At 42.2% G+C, this 24,467-nt stretch overlaps 1 protein-coding gene across 4 annotated transcripts in view; it reads left to right on the top strand.

Moving 5' to 3' along the window:
* FAT1 (FAT atypical cadherin 1) overlaps window positions 1–24,467 on the top strand; it is a 135,849-nt gene that overhangs the window by 77,386 nt on the left and 33,996 nt on the right. For all 4 annotated transcript variants that reach the window (XM_042983010.1, XM_042983008.1, XM_042983011.1 and 1 more), the window contains 6 exons: window positions 6,866–6,927; window positions 10,679–11,008; window positions 11,598–11,808; window positions 14,551–14,690; window positions 19,869–20,144; window positions 20,269–20,479. In XM_042983010.1, the coding sequence (XP_042838944.1) occupies window positions 6,866–6,927; window positions 10,679–11,008; window positions 11,598–11,808; window positions 14,551–14,690; window positions 19,869–20,144; window positions 20,269–20,479 (1,230 nt within the window). The remainder of the gene's footprint in view (window positions 1–6,865; window positions 6,928–10,678; window positions 11,009–11,597; window positions 11,809–14,550; window positions 14,691–19,868; window positions 20,145–20,268; window positions 20,480–24,467) is intronic.

The raw sequence follows: 24,467 nt of genomic DNA, 5'->3' as shown, positions 1-24,467 counted from the left end.
AAGAGAGCCGGACTGGATGGCTAGAGGTAATCCTGGAGTAATGTGAGAGACTCGTTTGTGCTCACTGAATAATTTTGTGGTGTGATCATTATACATATTAAATAAGGACTTATGATCTACACACTTAAAATTATTTGTGTGAGCCAAGAGTTTGGGCTCTGGGATCAGACGGACTTAGGGTCAGATCTCCACTTTGCCATTTACTAGCCTTGTGACTTTACCTCTCAAAAGCCTCAAATATCTTCAGATACTCTGTTAGTAGCTCCCTTCTGGGGTTGCTGTGATTATTCATTGAGAATGACCTATAGAAAATGCTTAGCCCAGAGCTGGGTCCTGGGAAGCACACAATTAGTGCTGCCTAAAAAGTGAGCTATGAGACCGTAGTATAATACTTAGTTGTACCTTTTAGGTGTAAGGGCTGTTTCCTTAAGTGAATTGTATGCTTTTGAGGACATAGGCCTTTTCCTAGGTTTTTTATATGTATGCTTCAAAGCGACACATTTGGGGAAGACAATGAAAAAGCAACTTGAATAACGTGATACAGACTGAACAAGTGACTTTGAGTTAGTAAACCTTATGACAACATCATCACTGCTTATGAACATACATTTCATGGATTAGTGTTCTTAGAGATCACGAGAAGCGAAAAATACAAGTTGGTACAATGAGTTTTTTTTCCCCAAAAGCCTTTAAATACAGAGAATCTTTAACAAAAATTTTTTTAACGTTTATTCATTTTTGAGAGAGAGAGGGACACCGAGTATGAGTGGGGAAGGGGCAGAGAGAGGGAGACAGAATCCGAATCAGGCTCCGGGCTCCAAGCGGTCAGCACAGAGCCTGACGCGGGGCTCCAACCCATGAACTGGGAGGTCATGACGTGAGCTGAAGTTGGACCCGCAACTGTGACAGCCACCCAGGCTCCCCTAACCCTAAACAGAGACTCTTGATGTTGAGGTGTTTGGGTGAGACTGTGAACTCAAAGCAACCAACCAGGTTTCTTCATGGCCTGCAGAGCCCAGTGAGAAAGGAGACCAGTGAAAGGGGGTGTCAGGAAGGGAACGTGGAACAGCATCAGCAGGTCAGAATCAGGATCTTGGGAAGTTTTCCTTTTTTCACTCTTTTGAATTAAGACAGATGTTTACAGAATTTGAATTTTGATAGCAATTATTTGCCACTGAATTACTGTTTCAAATTCTGACCACGGAAAAAGATTTTGAATATTGAAGGCATCACAGTTTTTGGTTTTGATGTGGATGATTTGAAAATTGGAGGCGCCCTACAAGAGCAGAGATGACTTATTTAAATTTAAATCATCGAAATTAGCTTTAAAAAATTCAGTTCTGCAGTCACACTCACCACTTTGCCAATGCTTAGTGGCCACATATGCGGTGGGCTACTATATTGGACAGTGCACATTGAAGAACTCGCCTATCACAGGAAATTCTGGTGGACACCTGCCTTTCTAGAACATATGTTGCTGTAGTTTATGCATTATTGTAAAATGAGCAAAAGTATACAAAAGCCAAAGTAGTTGCAGAGGTTAGAGGAAAATAATGAGAGTAATGGGAAATGTTAACGAGGTGGGTAGACCTTTTCCCCCCTTCCTTGATATTTCCCCTTTTTCTGTTTATTGTCAAGCAGAATAATTGGAAAATGGTTCAAAGTAAATGGTTCAAAGTAAATTCTTGCCAAACAAGGTGAACACATGGCCAGACTTTTATTTTTTTATTTTTATTTTTACAGTTTTGGTTCTTTAAAAACTCTTACTACCGATCACAAGTATTTGTTCTCTCGTTGTGGTTGGATCTTAATCCTACTAAGAAATTGTTTGTTCCCCCTCCTTCATCTCTGACTGCCATCTAGTTACATCCACAGTACTGACGTTTCAAACCATTTTCTGTAGATCCTAATCTTTCAGTGCCTCCCTGGGTTCTCTCGTTCTTATTGTGGACTTCAGACTCTGATGATCTGGTGTATCGAACTTCCAAATCACCATCTTGCTGAATGACCTTGAGAAAGCAATTTAATCTCTCCGAGCCTGTAACAAGGGTAACGTGTCATGATATAGATACCGCCACCTGCATACATCTGGACTAAATGAGAAAATTTATTGAAAGCTCACCACCTTGGCATGTAGTAAGTCAGATAACAATTAGAGGTGAGGTCATCTGATGCATTATTTTGCCCTTGCTGTGGAGCAAACCGTCCCAGAATTTAGTGGCTCGAAACAGCCACCACCGTAATTTCTTATAGGATTCTGCTGGGCGCTTCTGGTCTTGTCCGGGCCTGGCTGATGTTTCATGCAGTGGTGGTCGCTCGGCTGGTTCTCTCCGAGGCTGCTTGGTCCTGGCTGGCCTCGCTTGCACATTGAGTGGTGGGCTGGTTGTCTCCTGGAACAATAGAGATGGCTAGACTACGTGTGTCTCATCGTCCAGCCAAGTTAAAGCTTTCTTGGAATACAGAACCCTCAGCAAGAGCCCTTGCTTTCTCCCTGCGTCCTCTGTGTACCCTCCACTCTAGTCTAACTTGTGTATAGTTTGTTGAATGGGGTCTTTGCTTTCACCCTTGTTTCTTGAAAACAAGCCTCTTTGTCATCTCTATGTTCTTAGCGCACCCCCTGGATGGTTGAATGAATACCTACGTATAGCTCCGCCTTTGCGGACCATTTCACCTTATCCTCACCTGCTGATTCTTTGACGTTCATCTTTAAGTGCTGCCCTACTTCGTGATGTCCATTTGACCTCTTCAACTTTGAGAAGTTTAGAGATGGTTTTTGGTATCGTAAGAAACGTCAGAGTAAAGTGCTGTATCGAAACATTTTAGTTAATCTGATTTTCTTGTATCCTTAAATGGATTCTCTTCCGTAAATGCTAAAGTGGCCTTGGAAAACTCTGAATGTTTTTTTTTTTTAATACTGATCGTCAAACAGGGAAGTTTGGCTTCTTAGTTTCACATAGGTTTATGGAGTAAAGTGGCCACTGCGACTTGGTGAGAATGTAGGGTGTTTGCTGTCTCAGTTCACTTACATTTATAATAGTATTGGTCTGCACAGTGAGATGTTTTTGTAGGCCAAACAAAGAAACTTTGTCTTTGCATTTCTATTTTTAGTTTAATAGCGCTCCACAAAAAAGATGGAACGCAAGAGTGAGAAAAGGCAGCACGTGCATATATATTGTTCTGCTCCTGCCCACTCTTTCCTTTTCTCCCTTTTTTTGACCTACTAAATGAATAATGATTAGCTGTTGCTGATTGCGTGTGTGCTCCCTTAAGTTTTATGTAAGTCGTAGTTCAGAGTTGATGGAGACTTGAAATCCTAAAGTATAGTAAACGATGCAGCGTGATGCGATGGGGAAGAGAAGAATCCCCAAACGCTCTCAACGGGGCCTCAGGAAAACTACACTTGTAGTCCTGGCTATGATGATTTACTGGTGGTCTTGGGACCGTTTAACTTCTCTTTGACTCAGGCAGGCGAGTTCGATAATGTTGAAGGTTTCTCTCTAGTTCTGAAGATTCGTGCTGTTTCTACTAGTACAGATCCTCCTGGGATTTAGTAATAAACATAACAGATGAACACAGATGTTTAAAATGAAAGAAATGGATATCCTTATTAGGATATTCCATGCCTGCAGGGTTAATAACACGTACTGGGCGTATAGAAAAGGTACACTTCGGATTCGTCTTTCGAACTAGGTGCTTGTCAGGTAGGCCAGGCGGAGGGATTAGCAGCATCGAGATGTGCAGAATTGCAGCGGAAGTGAGTGCAAAGTGAGCGTGGCTGGAATGTGGCTCCCTGGGGTGGCTCCAAGGACGTCCCGGTTTTCCTGGGATTTTCCTTCCTGGTTGGGAAATGTGTTCTCTCACCGGGGTTCATTTGGTGTGCAAATTCCACAAGAAGCGTTAATTTCTCTCTTCTCTAAGGGGCAGGGCACCGCATGCCCCCCCAACGCCCCCAGATGCACAGGCACAGCCTCGCCCTTTGGCGTTGGGCGAAAGAGAGCACCATGGCGCTTCTGATGGGATTTCTTCTGGTAGGAGTGTTGTGAATCCAGAAAAGGCGTCTTGTCAGTCTGAAGTGTGTTCCGTGTTCACGAGCTATTGTAGGTGCGATTTGAATTTGTTGCCTCACGATGCTTGTGGCTCGTGTACTGGTCAGCTCTGGTCTCGGGCTTCATCTTCCCTCGCGTGCAGAGCTCACTCTCTGCATGGCTCCGTGCTGGCCTGCTAAAGTCTCCTCTTCATAAAAGAAACACCCGTCCTGGTCTCCTTCCTGCCTCTCTGGCTCTCCTTTTAGCTCCTCGGCTGAGCCGCTCTGACGTACTCGGGGGGAGGGACTTCCTCCCTAAAACTCTCTGTCCCCGGTTCCTGCGACACGTGGTGCTTCTCTTCAGCCTGCTGCTCCCTCGACTTCTTCGTGGCTTTCTAAACGTGGCTGGACCCTACTTTCATAAAACTGGCCCACCGTTCCCTTTATTCCTCACAGCCTTTTGTACTTGGGGTGGAACCCAGACGTGCTTGGGTACACCTGTAACCCAGGTGTACTTGGGGTGGAACCCGCCCCCCGCACGAGGGATCTGGGCCTCTACGTGCCTGCTGGACGCCACCGTCCCCTGGACCGCCTGGCACGTCCTGCCTGTAAATAGATGCTGCGTCACTTTCTGTTGGCGCCTGTGTGAGCCGTAAATGCGTATCGTTATTTCCAAGTTTAGGGTAGTTTATGTGTCTGTCTCGCTCAAATACGTAGTTTTAATGCTGCCCCTTTTTGGTTCACACGTTTAAGTATTTTCTTTTAAGGTAATAGAGGTGTAGCAGTATAACCAAGATGGGCGAGAAAGGCAGTCTGTCCTCCTAGGCTTTGCAGGCAGCAAGAGGAGATTGGAGTGAGTGACCGTGGTCCTGTGGGGCCGTGCCGCGCTACGGCAGAGGTGAGTGTGGAGCCCGGCTGCGGGACCCCAGGCACACCTGTCGGGTCAGGCCTCAGAAGTGACGGGCTGAGCCGAGAGGTGGGGGAGCGGATAGCAGTAACTAGGCTGAAAGGGTGTGTAAGAAGGGAACAGAACATTAGAATTCATTGCATTCAGGCGGAGTTAATGTTCCGTTTGAGTTAACAGAGGAGAATTAATTTGAAGCATATGGAGAGTGCAAATAACAAACCTGGGTTTGCTCTTTGTCTCTGTTGGATTTGTCGCGTGGATGTGGGCACACACCCTTTGTTAAGTGTGCGGTAAGCAAGCCGTGAAGTGGGGGCTTGCTAATTGCTAATGGGCATTTGGTTATTGGCTGTAGAAACTTATTTGCTAGCAGGCCTTCTTGCAACAAGCGATGATGCTCTTCACAAGCAGGATCCTGTTTTGCTGAGAACGTGCCAAGCTGTTGCCCTTGTGATGTTACCATTGATGACAGCTTTTCGATGGGCACCTTAGGACAGTTCGATGGGACGAATCACAGTGATTTCCTGTCATTCTTGAACTACTTAAAACCACCATCAGAAAGCGGTAAACATTTGATAGGAAACAAGAGGGATTAACTTTAAAAGGTTTTTGACTAATGAAAATCAAACCTCTGCCACATTAAGCAACATTTTTACGCCGTTAAGCATTGCCGTGCATTTTCCTTGAACCTGTTTCAATCTATAAGTGTGGTTTGGGAAACCCCCCCAGATTCTAGTTTACAATATAGTCTTTTGTTGTTCTTATCAGCAAGAGTGCGTTGCTTCACTGAATTGTGGGGAAGATCATGTTGATCGAGATCCTCAGTAAACTATTTTAGGGAAGAAAAAAAATCCTCATCAAATTAAATAAAAACACGAACCTTTCATTTACAAATTTAGAGGATCGTTTTGAATAGCCTTTAATTGGTAGTTGTGTGAAGTTACTTAGGGATAATAGGGGAAAATCAATTATAGTGATAAAATCTGTTCTTAAATAGACATTATTTGAAGTATTTTCCTGTGGAAAAAAACCACAAAAAGCTGGGCCGGAGAAAGGTTGTTCCTGCCAGTCGTCTTGCCTCAAAAGGTTTTACCTGAGCTGCTGATCTGACGTCAGATCCACCGTATACACCCCTGACCATTGTCAGCGCAGGCCGCGGACGCTGTGTTAGTGGTTGGGGCAATTTTGTGTGTATTTTGTGAAGTACAGAAATGATTTAATCAGTTTTCACGGTCTTCCAGGATCCAACCTATGTGGACACTCACATCGACTGTTATTAAAGTTCTAGAGACAGATTGAAACTATAGATTTTCTAGTTTGATAGAAGAATCAAGGAGATAAAGAATATGGGGTTTCTTTGAGGATCATTTATTTTTTTCTTCCATTGGAAATTAGTTGACATCTGAGCAGTATTTCCTGGAAAGTCACATTACTTTTATAACGAGTCTCCACTTACGAGGGTCGGTGATTGGGAGGTAATAAGTCATGGGAGGGTCAGTGGTTGGGAGGTAATAAGACCATGTGTTCCACTGGTTCTTCTAATACAGTTACAGAAGATTTTTTCTGTCACTTCATACTTAATTGTCTCTGCAGAAGTTAGAGGAGTTTGAAATCCTGGATAACTTCATCTCAACTTTTTAAAAAATGCCTTCTGACAACAATGTATATTCAAACCACTGGCCACATCAAGAAGGTGACTGGAGTTTTGCCACTTTTTTATCCTTCTGTCATTTACTGTGTTGAAGAGCCATTAAAATGAGACAGTGCGAAGTGTGTTGGTTGTAAATAAAATGACTGAACCTGGATTAATCATTTTTTTTTCCCTTCAGGATCAGAGATTTGCTCAGACTTTTGTGCTCAGTGAGGTTTCAGTGACGATATTTTGTAAATATTTTGACTTTATTTGTAACGATTAATGAACTGTTACCACTTCATAGGTCTTATCACAACAACGTCAAGGAAACTGGACCGAGAGCAGCAGGATGAACATATATTAGAAGTAAGCATTTCTTTATTTTAGTTATTTTAAAAATACTATAATTATAAATATCATGGGAAAGAACATTCGTGGTCACATTAACTAGTCTTCATAACTGTTACTATTTCATTATATTGCCTCCTGGTCATTATTAGGAAAATAAAGGGGAAACCAAACCTTTGTGAGTGTGGTTCATGTCCCTTTAAATCCCTTTCTATCCCCAGAATACAGGACTGCTCAAATTATTGTGCTTTACACATGCACAACACACACAGAGCAATCAAATGAAAGCGATATTATTGAAATTTCCTTGTCATTTACATGAGATGTATTTCTATAGGCCTTCTACATCTTTTTCCTCAGTATTGTTTTCAGGATTTTTTATGATAATAGGTCTAATTCAACTGTAGCTAGTTTCCAGTTTTTGTTATCGTTATCCTTAAGTAATTGCCTTGTTTTTGCATTTTAAATTGAATTGTAGAAAGTTTGTGTTTTGTTTTTTAAAAAAAGTAAGTTTATTTATTTTGAGAGTGCGTGAGAGAGTGCAGGAGAGGGGCAGAGAGAGGGGGGAAGAGAGAGAGAATCCCAAGCAGGCTCTGCATTGTCAGCGTGGACCCCGACGTGGGGCTCAATCCCACAACCCTGGGACCACGACCTGAGCTGAAACTGAGAGCTGGACGCTAAACTGACGGAGCCACCCAGGTGCCCTGAAAGTTTGTGCTTTTTACTAAAAGTTTGTGCTTTGTAAACATTTCTAAACTAAAAGATTGAAGACTGACAGTGTCTCTTCTGCTAGGCTTCTCATGCTCACAGCTCACTTAAAATGCCTTCTAGTCCCTGAAAGAAGAAACACAGCTTGTCCTTCACTAGTTTGCTGGTAGAGGGTCGGCACCCTGTAGGCGCAGGGATAGGAGTCTGTGGAGGGGGGCACGTAGTGTCCCGTGGACGGCGGGCCGGATGCGACGGCCGGGAGCCACAGCCTCTAGGCCAGGAGGGGGCTGAGAAGAGACAGCACTTGGGGAGGGACGCAGAGCAGACATGTAACCTCTGCTGGCATTTCTGTGTCACACGTTAATAGCCAGTGTTGATCATTGGAGCTAGAGCTGGAAAAGACCCAAGTGCTTGTCGAGTTCTCTGCATGAATCTTCCCTTCTGCCAGTGTGGGTCCTGGGGAAAGTTCTAAGCTGTGATTTATTATTATTATTTTGAATATTATATTCAAATTATATATATAATTATTCAATAATATATATATAATTATTCAATATTATATATATATAATTCAATATTATTTATATTATATATATATTATATTAATATGTAGCTATCTCTCTTTTTATATTATTGCTGTTCATAATGCTGCCTGCTTAATTTCATTTCATCCCTGGTCCAGTTTCCTTCCTTCCTTCCTTTTGTTCCTTCCTGAGAGAGAGAGAGAGAGAGAGAGAGCGAGCATGAGCAGGGAGGCGCAGAGGATCCAAAGCAGGCTCTGCACTGTCACCACAGAGCCCGATGTGGATTCGAACTCACAGACTGAGAGATGACCTGAGCCACAGTCGGACACTCATCCGACTGAGCCACCCAGGTGCCCCCTTGGTCTGATTTTTTTGTAATTGTCAGTAAAAAACGTAGTTTTTATAGCTGTGTAACGTGTGCACATGAATATCCTGTGTAGAGAAGGTGCTTCACAGCCACCATTACAGTTAGTAATTTCTTCGTGTGTTCCATCCAGCCGTCGGTGGTACAGGTCCCTTGAATTCTCTTTCCTTCTGATAGAGCAGAGCTTAGAATTTTCATCCAGTCACTACAGTGATTGACAGAAGGGAGAATGTGGTTCCTGAAGAAAAGGAACCGGTGGCAGTCTGTCCGGAGTGGCAGGTCCCTGGCATGGGGATCGTGCTGGGCCCATGCCCTGGTCAGAGCTGCACGGGACACCTGCTGGCTGTGCGCCCTACTCCAGAGCCACCTGTTGGTGGCACCTGTCAAAGGCTGGATGGGAACAAGTTGTAAGGTACTTAGGACTCTGAAGATGATAGTAAGACGTTGGTGGGAAATAAGACTGTAATGGTTTATTTACATACCTCGTATGTTTTCTGTAGTCCTTCTTGGTGGGGTGTTTGAGGGCCAAGGCCGGTGTCGATTGGCCTGTCTTGAAGAGTTTTTCAGTTCTGTGTTAAAAGCTGTGTTACTGGCTGCTGGTTATTGAACTGAAACTTAAAACCATGTTGGTGATGATACCGCAAAACATAGTGCTTGCTTCTAGTTCTCTTTAATTTTCTTTCTTTTTCCTAAAGATCATCTGAAAACTGATCCAAAGGAAATGTTTAGGGAGGTTAAAATTAAATAGTAATTGTAAATTTTGTTTTTATTTTGAGAGTGTGAGCAGGTAAATCATGCACTTGATTTTTTTCATTTTTGTTTTCTTTTTAAGCTTGTGTATTTTGATGGGGGGGGTGGGCAGGGGCAGAGAGACGGAGAGAATCCCAAGTAGGCTCTGCCCTGACAGTGCAGACTCGAGGCTCGAACTCACAAACCCGTGAGATCGTGACCTGAGCCGAAACCCAGGGTCAGATGCTTAACCATCTGAGCCACCCAGGTGCCCCAATCATGTACTTAAGGAGAAACAGCTACTTGACTTAAATACTCTTGATGAGTACTATTAGGATATAGTCACATTTATTTTTTTATAAATTTTTTTTTTTAACGTTTTATTTATTTTTGAGACAGAGAGACAGAGCATGAATGGGGGAGGGGCAGAGAGAGAGGGAGACACAGAATCGGAAGCAGGCTCCAGGCTCTGAGCCATCAGCCCAGAGCCCGATGCGGGGCTCAAACCCACGGACCGCGAGATCGTGACCTGAGCTGAAGTCGGACGCCCAACCGACTGAGCCACCCAGGCGCCCCTAGTCACATTTTTATAAACAACAGATTTGTACTCACCAAGCTTTAAAAACAAAATGAGTCCCACAAAAACCTGCAGTATACTTCAATATTTTTAAAAATGCATTTCAGTGATTAATTTTGGAGGATGTGGTGAGGGAGCTGTTCCTAGGGTTATTGCTTTGAACGTACACACCAAAATAATAGTGGACATCTGATTTCGGGATGAAATTGCGCATATGGAAGCATTCACCCGTCCTCAAGACCTCAGGTTGTTATTTATGTTCTTTTTCCTGAAAATCTTATGGAATAAGTGGGTTTGGAATGACAGTTTTTATGTCCCCCCTGCTGAGTGTGGAGGATTCCTGTGCAGGAACAGGGTCCGACAGAACAAAAGGGCGACGGCTAGTATGAAGAGGCACGTGACTTTGCACATATTTTAAACTGATGATTTTTAATGCGGTATGTGGAGATGTGATTTTTAAGGGTAGAGAGTGGATGTTATTCCTAAGAGGACTCTTTATTGAAAAGCAAAATCTCCCTGTAGCTCCTCCGTGATTCAAAAAGATGTCGCTGATGGTTTGCCATTTTGGCGACATGCGCATTACAGCTGTGGCAGCCCTGGGACAGGCAGCGTGGTGAGGGGAGAGGCGGGGCTCCTGCCGTGCCTCCTCCTTAGCCCCCCGCCTGCTGCCCGGGTCCCTGTCTGAATGGGACACGTCGCCTTGCCTCCTGTTGTCAGGAGAGGAGATGGTGTGCGTCCTAGTGCTGGGTGAGATGCAAAATACAGGTTTATGCAAAATACAGGGTATCCTCAGGAGGAAGGTAGTCGCTTTTTATGTAGTTCTATTTTTAAAAACCTCTGTTGACCTGTTTTCCCTTTCACACACAGGTTACCGTGACAGACAATGGTAGCCCCCCCAAGTCAACCATTGCAAGAGTAATTGTGAAAATCCTTGATGAAAACGACAACAAACCCCAGTTCCTACAAAAGTTCTACAAAATCAGACTCCCAGAGCGGGAAAGACCAGAACGAGAAAGAAACTCCAAGCGCGAGCCCATCTATCGTGTTATCGCTACAGACAAAGACGAAGGTCCCAACGCAGAGATCTCTTACAGCATTGAAGATGGAAACGAGCATGGCAAATTTTTCATTGAGCCAAAAACCGGAGTGGTTTCGTCCAAGAAGTTCTCTGGAGCTGGAGAATATGATATCCTTTCAGTGAGTTAAGATCTGGTCTTTGAATTTCTCACATACTTTGACTGTTAATCTGGTCTCACATCACTTCTCTTGTAACTTTTTCTCTCTTCAATAAGTAGCCTCAGTGTTTGTGACCTGACTTTGGGAAATGTGGCTTAGGTTGTCCTCTTCAGCTGTCACTCCAGTTACTACTTACATTGACTGTGGCATGAAGAGGTTGCTCTTTTTTTTTTTTTTTTTAAATGTTTGTTTAATTTTGAGAGAGAGAGAGAGAGAGAGACCGTGTGAGCAGGGGAGGGGCAGAGAGAGGGGGAGACCCAGAACCCGAAGCAAGCTCCAGGCTCTGAGCTGTCAGCGCAGAGCCCGACGTGGGGCGCGAACTCCCAGACCACGAGATCCTGACCTGAGCTGAAGTCGGGTGCTGAACACCGACTGAGCCACCCAGGCTCCCTGAGAGGTTGCTCTTTTTAATCAAACCTTAAACATGGGGAATACACAAATATAGATACTGTTTGAAATTAACTTAGTTTAAGACCAAACTGATCTGTGCTTCACTTATGGGTGTAACTTCTAATTTGCTCCTTTTATCCCCTCTGCTTACATTTTATAGATTAAGGCCGTTGATAATGGTCGGCCCCAAAAGTCGTCAACCACGCGACTCCACATTGAATGGATTTCCAAGCCCAAACCGTCCCTGGAGCCAATTTCATTTGAAGAACCGTTTTTTACCTTTACTGTCATGGAAAGTGACCCGGTTGCTCACATGATTGGAGTGATATCTGTGGAGCCTCCTGGCACGCCTCTTTGGTTTGATATCATTGGTAAGCGTGGCTCAGAGTTTTCATTGTCCGTGTGTGGGTTACACTGAGGAGAACGTGTCTTTGATTTATTTCTGTCTTTGAGAACCTGTCTCTTTTTCTGATTTGTGTGTCCATCTCAGGACTTAAAATTGGGAGCAAGAGCCAGAAGTGGGGAATTTGTCTTAAATTGCAGTATTTTGATTGCAAATGTGTTGCAATATCCAGCACGTACTCACCTTGTTTAAAACAGGTGCTGTGTATCATGAACCTAAAAATAAGGTTTTCAGAAGTGCATCAAAGAGTTAGAAATCTGAATGTTTTTGGTTCAGAAGCACAGCTTCTTGATTTTCCTTCTTGGTACATAACATGGCACATTGCTATTTTTAGTGAATATGGTTTGGATGCTTAAAATAACTGCCTGCTTGACTGTCTCAGGTCAGCCAGTATTTTATAGGGAATAAGCTTACAAATTTTATTTGTATGACTTAACAACGATAGTGCCAACTATGGCCTTTTTAAGTTTGACTTACTGCACTTTGGGAACGTGGGAAGCAGGGTTCACTAGATGAAATAACCCTGTAATAAAAATGACATGCCTAGGTCAGTTTTCCTTTCTCTCGGCCATTTAGTTTAGACCTGGAACGTGTTACCTTATTCTGACATACTTAAAAAAAGAAATTCGCATTAAACTTTGACATCTTAGGTTTTTAAGTGCTGTTTCTTCACGTTACCTTAATCACAAAGATACTTAAAAGCAAAAGTACGTAGTGCAACTCCTCTCCAGTTGGATCTTTACATTCCTTTTTCCCCTCTTCTGTCCTTTAGCCACCCTCCGTACCCCAAATGCTACTTCAGTGGGTTGAAGCCGATGGGACTAGGCTGCCAGGGCCACAGGGCGAGGGGGGTACAGGCTTTTACCTCTTTAATTTTCCACACTAGACTGTTAAGCTGTTTTCCCAGTTTGGGTCATTGTATGAAATTGTTGATGTCATCAACACCTATGAAACTGTTATTTTTATTTATTTATTTATTTATTTATTTATTTAATTAATTTATTTATTTAATTTATTTATTTATTTTTTAACGTTTATTTATTTTTGAGACAGAGAGAGACAGAGCATGAACAGGGGAGGGGCAGAGAGAGAGGGAGACACAGAATCTGAAACAGGCTCCAGGCTCTGAGCTGTCAGCACAGAGCCCGACGCGGGGCTCGAACTCACGGACCGCGAGATCGTGACCTGAGCCGAAGTCGGCCGCTTAACCGACTGAGCCACCCAGGCGCCCCTTTATTTATTTTTTTAAGTTTATTTATTGATTCTGAGAGAGAGAGCCAGCAGCAGGGGGAGGGCAGAGAGAGGGAGAGAGAATCCCACGCAGGCTCCACACCGTTAGCGCAAAGCCCGACGTGGGGCTCCAGCTCCCGAGCCGTGAGGTCATGACTGAGCTGAAAACCCAAGAGCCGGACACTTCGCCGCCCCAGCCACACAGGCCCCCCAGCCGTTACTTTAGTTTTAAAGAAAAGGATTATTTTTGTAATTAACTGCGGTCAAAATAGTGTGTGTGCTGTCTGTTAACTCCTGTCACGCTTGCAGACGAGCAGGCTGTGCCGTGTGTAAATTCCCCGTGTAACACTGACTGCACTTGGAACTGGTTTGATTGACTGCTCCTCCTTGTTCTGTGCTTGCCTCCCACGCTCGCTTGCTTCTGTTTGGCTGTGCCAGGCGACACACTTGCTAGAGAAGCGTTTCACGTCTTGCAGGTGACTTGTGACCTGAACTGTACAGCAGAAGGTATCTGCTGAGATCACATAATTTGCCTCAGATTATGCGATCTAAGATCAAAGCGTCAGTTTTTAAAGCTTTGTTTCATGTCCAGTGACTCTCTCATTGCCCTCTGTTTCCATGGTGTGCGCGTGGTCACCCATCCCAGCTGCAGACATGCTGACTTCTGATACATCTCCAGATCATCCTTAGTTTTAGGTTTAGCTGAAGATTGTGGCTTTTCTGTGTGTTTCGTTTTGCTTTCTGGTGCGTTTTGTAATAGAACATCATCATGACGTTAAGTCTTTATTTTCATTCCATTTCGCTTCATTGATAAAAGTATCTCAAGTGCAGTGGATTTGAAAAGAGAGTTTTATCTAGGATATAATTGGGAATGCATTTGGGTAATGCTCGTAGCACAGAAACTTTTGCTTCCTTAAGCTTTGTGTTTGGCAACAATGGGGAAAGTTTCTTTTCGAGTATGTAAGAGCCAGGACTAATTGACATTAACTGCCATTATTTTTTCCAGAGTTAACATTTGTTTTGAATAGTTAATTTATTAGGGCAGTTCGTTCAAGTGTCATAATTTTTGTGTGTGTAATTAAACGTTTAAAGAGCCGATTTTGGTTAGTAAGTGATGCTTTATATAGCTACTGAGGTATATAAATTAAAGACCTATTCAGAACCCCTGAAAGAGCAAATCGAAAGTAATTCGTTGGCAATATTAGCAACATTTTTCTGTTTTCAGAGTTGCTTTCCTCTCAGTTATTAGCTTCCCTTGAAATTAGAGCTCAACTTTGCATTAGTAAGCATTGTCTTTCTAATTGGCCCATCTTTTCTTGTGTTTCAAAATGAAAGCTCCTTGGAATCACCTTGATCAATATCAGAAGTGTTTTGTTTTTTTCTCCCCCCTGTCATTCACAAGTAGAAAGCCACAAAATGACGGAATTTCATCCTATGACCTACCTGTTGTTACTCTTCTGTATGTCCTAATTTAACCTAGGTGGCAACTATGACAGTCACTTTGATGTTGACAAGGGCACCGGAACGATCGTTGTTGCCAAACCTCTTGATGCAGAACAGAAATCAAACTATAACCTCACAGTCGAAGCCACAGACGGAACCACCGCCATACTTACACAGGTAGGTAACTTACTGAGGATGCATTTGTCAGAGGAAGATTAGTATGACCTTCTGATATTCGGGGTCCGGGGGCGGTATGGGCAGTTGATTCTGCCCTCGGAGGCTCACAGAGTTACTGTGTTGTTAGAGTTTCCACATATGCACACCAAGGCTTTGTATTTAGGGAAAGAAAATTAACTGCACATCTCAGTTTAGGTTTGGCATGTAATTACCCAGTTTTGGAAATTTTGCAAGAAGACTTAAAAAGCCCGCTTTTAATTATCAAAATCTTTCAATTTTTTGCTGATTTTGAATAATATTAATATAAAATTTATAACTCTTGAGGATGAATTCTCCGAGTCCTTTTCATTAAAGCTCATTAAAGTGATTGATTATGTCTTAAATCCCTTTTCTCAATTCCCCCACCTTGGCTACTTTAACTAGGGCTGTATAAAATGGTGAAATTGTTGTCATGATTCACTTAACATCTTTATTTGTTCCTATCTGATGATTAAGAGATGGTCAGATTACTGGGAATTCGAATTGAAATGGCAAAAATCCTATAAATTAAGTCTAAATTCTCTTTGATTCTCATTGTGGACTGTTAGAGAATTTGTTAAACACTCGTTATATGGCAGGTTTCTTCTAGAAGCTAAATACTAGGAAACAAAATCCTGCACCTTTGGAGCTTACCTTAGGATTGTAGAAGCTAAGATTTACATATAATCTGCTGTACTCTGAAAGAAGAAGAAATTAAATACTGAATAAAATGCTCCTGGATTCCAGTTTTTTATCTTTATTATTTTTTTAATGTTTATTTTTGAGAGGGGAAAAAGGGCATGCGCACGTTTGAGCAGGGGAGGGGCAGAGAGAGAGGGAGACACAGAATCTGAAGGAGGCTCCAGGCTCCAAGCTGTCAGGATAGAGCCCAATGCAGGGCTCAAAGTCACAAACTCTGAGATCCGTGACCTGAGCTAAAGTTGGAGCTTGACCAACTGAGCCACCCAGGCTCCTCAACCAATTTTTTTTTTTTTAATCTTAAATTATACTAATTTAAATCTGATATGAGACAGATCATCTGTCAAATCATCTCGTAGGATTGAAGACTAAAAGTCTGAGATGTCTTTTCAACGAATAAGTGAGTAGATAATTTAGAGCCAGTTATGAAAAGGCCTTATTCGTTTCTCTAAATGCTTGTGATTTTTAGTGTATTTGCAACTGACATATGTACCATGCTTTGGGGTCATTTTGAGATTGTCATGTAAACGTTTTAGCACAGTATTAAAATTTCATTTTTGTCAGTAACTGTTCCCATTATAGAAGTTAGGCTTTAGAGCATGAACATGAGAATAAAAATATCAAGAATTGTATGGGGCGCCTGGGTGGCGCAGTCGGTTAAGCGTCCGACTTCAGCCAGGTCACGATCTCGCGGTCCGTGAGTTCGAGCCCCGCGTCAGGCTCTGGGCTGATGGCTCGGAGCCTGGAGCCTGTTTCCGATTCTGTGTCTCCCTCTCTCTCTGCCCCTCCCCCGTTCATGCTCTGTCTCTCTCTGTCCCAAAAATAAATAAAATACGTTGGAAAAAAAAAAAAATCAAGAATTGTAATAAATTTAACAGGATAAATTTTGAAAGGCTCAAAGAGTATAACTTTATGTGGACCAGCTCAAATAATCAACTAGCCAGAAATCTAGCAAAAGGAACTAAATGGCTCTCTGTGCCAGGCGTTCTCATTAATGAAGATGCTCTGTTTACCTGTAGGATTTACCACTTACTACATAGGTGAGTAATTAGCAGAGGGCTCCTCCCCCAATAATTGTAGTGTTAGCTAGGACAGTCAAAGGTTAGTGTGAAATGTGGTGCAGGTTGATTGAAATATCGCATAGATCCTGGCAAATAGATTCTAGTGTTTTGAGGGATGCAGAATGTCTTCAGTTTCAGTCTTTCATTTATACTTCTGTAAGTTATTTTGAGTCATTTTCAGGGGGCCTTGATAATATTCTAATGAAATTGCTGGCGGGGAGAGGTAGTCAGAATATTAGTGGTTACAGAGCCCACGCTGACCTGTTAAAGTGTGAGACAGAGGGGACGGTCAGTAATTAGGTTTACGTTTCCATGTGGGGCGGATGACAGGGAGATAGGAGTGTGAGTGAGAACACAGCAGCAGATACCATCTGAAGAGCATCACCGAGATCAGAACCAGGTTGATAAGGTACCAGAAACACAGCCCAGTAGATTCAGGTTTGTAGGTAAAAGTCCAGAACCAACAGGGTGAGTTTTGCTGCACTGAGGTCAATAGCCAAGGGCAAATCGGAGATTTGGGGATTTGGGGGAGATTTGGAGATGTGGGGTTAAGCCATAGTGAGTGCATCATCAGCAGAGGTGGGTGGTGGTGGGGGGCGGGTCACAGTGTAACCCCCAGTACCTTCTGGAAACATCACTGCTCCATGTTTTCCTGTCCTGCCATTTTCCGCTTAGGATGCTGATGGGTATTGATTCAAGTCATTTTGCTTTATCTGGTGTCTCGAGGTAACTTACGAAATCCAGTTAAGGCTTTTTCTTTTCTTCAAAACAGCTTTGCTTTCATGTTTTCTTATGGTTTCTTTCAAGCATCGGTCAACATTATGCTCAGGTCATTTGGTTGAATCTCTTAACCCTATCCATTAGCAAGTGGCTAAAACCCTTTGTGTTTCCCTTTTCTTATCTGGAAACTGGGCATTGTGATTTTGTCCTCACAGGCACTTCTGAGGGGTGAGTGAGGTAGCACACGGGGTGCTTGTGCTTGAAGCCCCTGGAACCAGTTGCCCTTGTGCGCCCACAGAGCACTCGCTATTGCGTATCAGCACTGGTTTGGACTCTTTTCCCCACTTGACACCTGAGTCACCTCCCTGTCCCCATTCTCCATGCCTGCGATTCATCTTGCTCTGCTAGAATGGTCTGCCAGTTGAGAAGAGGAGGTAAAGGTGAATTTCCTCCGAACAAATAGTTCAAAGCACATGGGAGTTTTTGTTCTCAAGGCTCTGCATACTGGATCCTCCCTTCTCCCTTCTCCTTTACCATCTCTTAGTTCGATGTCCTCCTCTCCAGTCTCCAGAAGCTAGGATGTGTGATGCTACTACTTGCCTTCACGTCTGACCAAGGCGTCCCCCCCAATCCCAGTATACATTGATCATCTACGCAGGCCAAGGCTTACCTCCTCCTTAAAAGCTTTCAAATGTCCCACACCATCCCTGGGCTCCTAAAAAGTTACTTGATAACTTACCTGATAATATGTGGCTTCGCATGCGTAAGACATTTCATGCGGAGGTTGAAAGCTACCCAGGGCAGAGGCTGTTGCACATATATTTGCCCCCCAGTGTTGTGTAGGTGAGTGCCGAGTGTATAAGGGCCCTGCGGCCGTGTTTCAGTGGAGTTGCTGTATCAAAAATGGTTGTTACTGGGGCACCTGGGTGGCTCAGTTGGTTAAGCGTCCGACTCCGGCTCAGGTCATGATCTCACAGTTCCTGGGTTCAAGCCCTGCGTCAGGCTCTGTGCCGACAGCTTGGAGCCTGGAACCTGCTTCAGATTCTGTCTGTCTGTCTGTCTCTCTCTCTCTCTCTCTCTCTCTCTCTCTCTCTCTGCCCCGCCCCCCCCTTGTACTCGGTCTCTGTTTTTCTCTCAAAAGTAAATAAACATTAAAAAAAATTTTTTTTTAAAAAGGTTGTTACTTTAGCTCTTCTATTTAGTTGTGATTAATTGACTTTAGAGCCAAAGTACCTCTGCCCAACACTAACTTCGTTAGAAAAATAATACATAAATTTATAGTGGAAATGAATATATAATGGTTTAACTTAGAGAAATTATAACCATCTCTTCTGGATCATCACTGACCTTTTAAAAATTGTCTGTAATTTTCAATGTTTACATAACTTTCACATAAAATCTTTCTGTGGTTTAGTGAATGCATATCTTAAGTATATAAAGTTTAATGTTACAAGTCCATCAGTGATGTTGCAGGGTTTTATGAGAGCACTGGTGTAGTTTCCATGGAAAGACCTCTAGTTCACATTCCTGCACCAGTGTGCTTAATAAAAACCTCTGCATTCCCGGGACTTTGTCCTACTGTGCCATTTGGACTAGTGAACCTCTTTATGAAGCTCAGATTTCTTGTTCGTAACTAAACCATCTTATTATAATTGGTACTGATTTGCACTATGCCTTATCCACACACATCTTTTCAATCTGAAAAGTAGTCCTCTTACTGTTAAAGTAAAAAAAAAAATTTTAATTCAGTTTGGGACTAAGTTTTTTTAATATTGGCTTTTTTCCCTCTAAGGTTTTTATTCTAGGATGACTTTTTTTTTTTTTTTTTTTTTTTTCAGAGAAAGAGTGCGAGAGTATAAGTGGGGCAGGGGCAGAGAAAGAGGGAGAGAGAATCCCAAGCAGGTCCCGTGCCCACGGCAAGCCCACAGGGCTCGATCCCATGACCGTGAGATCATGACCCAAGCTGAAGTCAAGAGTCAGATATATAACAGACTGGACCACCTGGGTGCCCCTGTGCTGACGTATTTAAGAGAGTGTATCTTTTCAGTGTCCTTAAATTTTTTTTAGGAAATGAATGCGTTTCCTATTTATATGTAAGTTTTATGGTCACAAAAATGTAATGAAGATTTTAAAGCACATTTCTAATTTATCAATAGCAATTTGGAGTCCTAAAGATTAGAATGAGAAATTTAAATACTAGGAATCATCTAAAAAATAAATAGATCAACACAGTAATCATCCAGTATCGTACTCTCCTCATTAGTGTGGTGGTTGCAGATTCAAATCTGATACAAGAAATTAGCCTTCTGTAAATCCTGCTCAAGTAAATTCTTGGTTACTCTTCCATGAGTACTCTAGAAATCTCTCTCTAGTGGTGACCTAAGAGAATTAAGTATTCAGTCAGAAGGAAGTATGTGAAAGGTGTTACATATGCCCTCCAAAGTTACTCTCAAGAATTTAGAGAGGTGTTCATTATCTTGCTCATACAGGTAAGAAGCAATGAAAAATTTTAAGGATTTTTTTTTTATTCTAGGTTTTTGTTTTTATTTCCAAATTTTGTATTTCATTTTGCTAAATCCGTTTTTTTTCCCCATTGTGCACCTGATTTTTCCCCTTGATTCTATAAATATTAAAATATTATAATTAGGCATATTATAATGGGTCTTTTTGGTCATTATAGGTATTCATCAAAGTAATAGATACAAATGACCATCGTCCTCAATTTTCTACATCAAAATATGAAGTTGTTATTCCTGAAGACACAGTGCCAGAAACAGAAATTCTACAAATCAGTGCTGTGGATAAGGATGAAAAAAACAAGCTCATCTATACACTGCAGAGCAGCATTGATCCATTGAGTCTCAAGAAATTTCGTCTTGATCCTGCGACAGGCTCTCTCTATACTTCTGAAACACTTGATCATGAAGCCATCCACCAACATGTTCTTACCGTCATGGTACGGCTTTCTGCTCATCCTTTTGCCAGTATTTGGTTTCTGAAAGGTCTCCTGTGTTTAAGAGTGATTTTTAATCCCATATAGGGGACCCCCCCCAGGAATGATAATGTATTGAATCTTTCAGGTACGGGATCAAGATGTTCCTGTGAAGCGCAACTTTGCACGGATTATTGTCAATGTCAGTGACACCAATGACCATGCCCCCTGGTTCACAAGTTCCTCCTATGAAGGGAGGGTTTATGAATCTGCAGCTATTGGCTCAGTAGTGTTGCAGGTTACAGCTCTGGACAAGGACAAAGGGAAGAACGCTGAAGTGCTGTACTCGATCGAATCAGGTAATTTTGGAGCCCTCAGTATGTTAACTTTAAAAAGTACATTTCTTTTCTAAAATTCCACATGTAGAAACATTTCCGTGTGTCACTGTAAAAATGGCTTAAATTGATCTTCAGCTACCATTTTACATATTAGGAGAAAGAAGCCTCTTTAGAAAGCAAGGTGAGACTCGTGAGACTCCTACATTCCAGTAAAGAGATTCACATTCTTAGCATGATTCAAGGCTCTGAGAAGTCTTGCAGTGAAGAAAACCGGTGCAGTTCCTTATTTCCACAATGTTGTAACCATACGACATTTTCCTCCATAAGACTTGTTAACTATGAAACATTGTTAGGAAACCACTGGCCTTAGTAATTTAACTTTTAGCCAGGGAGTATTTTCTCTTGGGCAGAGCAGGAAATTCCACGACAAGAGTGCTCGTGTCCTGCCTCTGCTTACCCCTTCCAGGGTTAGTTTTTCTGCCCCTGTCATCCACCTTTTACAGTTGAGTTTCCTTCATGGAATTGGGTTGTTGCAATAGGGCCCAGGGTGGCGATTTGGACTGGAAATGTTGAAAAGCCCAAGGAGCCTGCTGGAATTGGGCAAGGAAGGCCAACTGAACTGTCGGCGTGGACCTTTCTTCTAGGTGTGGCAGGGCAAGAGATCCAGGGTCTTGCTGGCAGACACAAGGAGGATCACCCAGAAATAGTTGTACCGAAGTGAAATATTTTGTCCTCTGTTCTCTTTTATGATGCTATTCGGTCTTTCATTTATTTATTCCATGGGTGCCGCGCTAGGAACTTGATAGGTAGAGGCTATCACTGCTCCACAAGTGTATGTTCATGGCAAAGGAAAGCCCCTGATTGACACAGGAATCTGCTTTAGGGCATATGTTTTGTACTGTCAGAATTCATCTTGCTTTGGAACTTTCTCTCCTTATGCCAAATACAATGAGTAAGTGATTAAGTATCAAGAAGGCAGCTTCCATTTTTTCCATGTTTCTCAAGGTCATTGTTACTACAAAGAATATAGTCTCTTTCATTCTTCTCACTCTTTTATAACTCTGTTCCTCTGCATATTTAGAAATTGTGCATTTCCTAGACATTGGTATTGGTGTAGAGGTAATGAATTAACTATATATAGGTCATATAATCAAAAGCTGGGTACATGGAGAATAATTTTTAAAAAAATGTGTTTTATGTGGTTAAACTATTTTTACTTCTTAGTATTTTTGAAGCTTCATCTGTTTCCCTGAAAATAACCAAATTTAGTCCATTACTTACAAATAAGATCTTATGTGCTGCTCCTAGTTCAAGGTTAAAAATGTAGTCAGTGCCTTGAACAAAGATGAAGGTTTTTCCACGGGGTCAGAACTTTCGTTGTTAAAAAAACAGTGCATTCCCTTTGTGCATGCCTGCGCACTTCAGTAAAATAATTTTCTCACAGACAGACCGCCTGGGTTTGTGTAGGAGAAAATGTTCAACTTTCCCCTTAGCTTTCACATAATTTTCAACAACTGGGTGGTTAAAGTACGATTCTTGGTGCCTCACTTAAAGGCATGTGCATTCTTTAAATGCTTGCGATGACTGATGGGATTAGTAATTTGGTATTCCAAGAATGAACTGTATCTCCACTCAAACAGTAGATAATACCAAGGGCCTATTTCAGTGTAGCATTTGAATTTCTTAGAAGATAATTTTTATAGATTTGGTAATATAAAAAGTGTGCTCAAAAATTGTAGGCAGCAGCTACTGTTAAAATGCAGAAGAGTGTGTGTGTGAATCTGTTGGGATAGGTGGAAATGTAAAGTGGTCATTTAAGTTACTCATATTCACCTTCTCATTTGTCAGGTTACACTTAATAAAGTTCAGAAAACGAGTTACAAATTCAGGCTGTAATACTGCATGTTTAATTAGCAGCAATTCATTGAGCAAAAAGTTTGGTCTCATTAGGAGTCTTCAGGGAAAAAGGAATTAATTAAAGGATATTTTCAGTAACAACTGACTTAACGTGTTCAGAGACATCAGCGCCCTATTCTGGACCGTGTGGTGTGTGTGTGTGTGTTTGTTTCTTTTTTTAAAGTAGATTATTGTAACTTCCAAACTGTCCTAATGCCTGGAAATAGAAGATACTCTGCAAATATCCTTATTGACTAGAACTGATTTTCTTCCTCACACTTCGGTTAAACAGAAGTGCAATTGCAACTGTACGTTTCACACTTGAGGCTGCCAGTCCTGTTGGGCAGTCGGCGCTTTACTGAGGGTCCACAGCATGTCCACCATTGGAAGAAAGAGATTTCTATGCATAGCTCTCTGACATTTCTTTTGGGGCGTATGTGTGTAATACAGTCATAGCTAATGTGCCCAAATTCACACGTTTGTCCAGATAATTGCCTACTTCAAACATGACGATCTCGGGCTACACGGAAATCACCAGTATCTCCAGCTAAAGTGAATGACTTAAGCCCCCAACGTAGTAAAGAGTTCCGCCACTGCCCTATTAATTTCTTGACAAATAACATGCGTGTATTTCAGCATTTGATGAATTGTACCCATTAGTGGATCAGACGGGCATGTTTAAGCCACTCAGCTGCCCTGCAGTGTTTTTCCACATAAGTATGTTGCTTTCCCATCTGCAAATCTGATGATTCCTTCCATACTGTATACGTATGTTGGAAACCCACTGTTAACTGGCTAGCTGGGTTCCTGTTTAACCTTCCTATTAAGATACTTCTGGTAGTAATGTTTCTGAATTTTATATACTGATTAAAATTTTTTTTTTAATGTTTATTTATTTTTGAGAAAGCGTGAGTGGGGGAGGAGCAGAAAGAGAGGGAGGCACAGAATCCGAAGCAGGCTCCAGGCTCTGAGCTGTCAGCACAGAGCCTGACGTGGGGCTCGAACTCACCAACCGTGAGATCATGACCTGAGCCAAAGCTGGACGCTCTACCACCTGAGCCACCCAGGCGCCCCTATATACTGATGAGAATTTTTATCAGAAATTTCCATTTAGTATGTGTTGCTTTTGTCAAAATGTACTTCAGAATATAGTGCTTAATCTAACACGTGGTTGTTGGTAGTGATAGAAGTAAACTGCAGAAAAACAGAACCAAGTAAAAATATAAATATAGTGCTTTGATGAATGTATTAATATTTTTCAGGCTTCTGGTCTGCTTATTTGGTATTTAATTTATCTTTCCATCCATGCATAGAAGTTGTGTCATTCATCAAATACTTACATAGGACATAGGATATGTCTCTGTGTGTCAGGCATTCTTTTTAGGCACAGGTGATAAAAGAATGTATAAAACAAGCCATGCTTAAATTGGGCTTACATTCTAGTGGAAGAACGGATAAGAAGGTTGTAATATGTGTTATAAAGAAAAAACAGGATAAGAGAATAAAACAGCCATTCTGATTAGGGAGGTAAAGGAAGGCTTCACCACATTCTCTAAGCAGAAGGGCATTTGGGTAAAACCTGGATGGATGGATGGAGAAGCAATGATAATAGCTGGGGAAGACTGTTCTAGAAAGAACCCACCAAATACAGTCATCCTGAGATGAGAATGTTCTGGCAGGGATGAGGCGTGAAGAGCCAGCAAGGCTGGGAGGGCAGGGAGCACATTGTGTGGAAAGTAGAGTGTTCTAATACCACCAGCTTGTTTCACTGCAGAGAAAATCTATTCATTCCTCCATGTTGGGCCTTGCATGTTTGAAGCTTTGAGATTTCACTACACCAAATAAGAGAAATGCCAAAGAGAGGATTGAATATAAAATATGGTAGGTCAGCTGCTTCTTTAGTACAGACTTAGGGAAAGCCCAAGGGGTGGGGATGCAGACCACTGTACAAAGGTTTTCTCAGTCTCCATATTAGTCCAGGCAAACAGTCAGTATTGGAAGGCCTGGGTGGCGCCCAGGTAGGGTGAGAAAGGTCCCTGGAGTTCTGGTGACGGACTAAAGCACAATGAGAGAATCTGGGATTGCTGACTCATACATGCGGACAGGCAGAAGT

Source organism: Panthera tigris, chromosome B1, assembly GCF_018350195.1.
Source record: "Panthera tigris isolate Pti1 chromosome B1, P.tigris_Pti1_mat1.1, whole genome shotgun sequence".
Classification (NCBI taxonomy): Eukaryota; Metazoa; Chordata; class Mammalia; order Carnivora; family Felidae; genus Panthera; species Panthera tigris.
The sequence above is the reverse complement of the archived record's forward strand: the minus strand, read 5'-3'. Positions and strand labels throughout refer to the sequence as shown.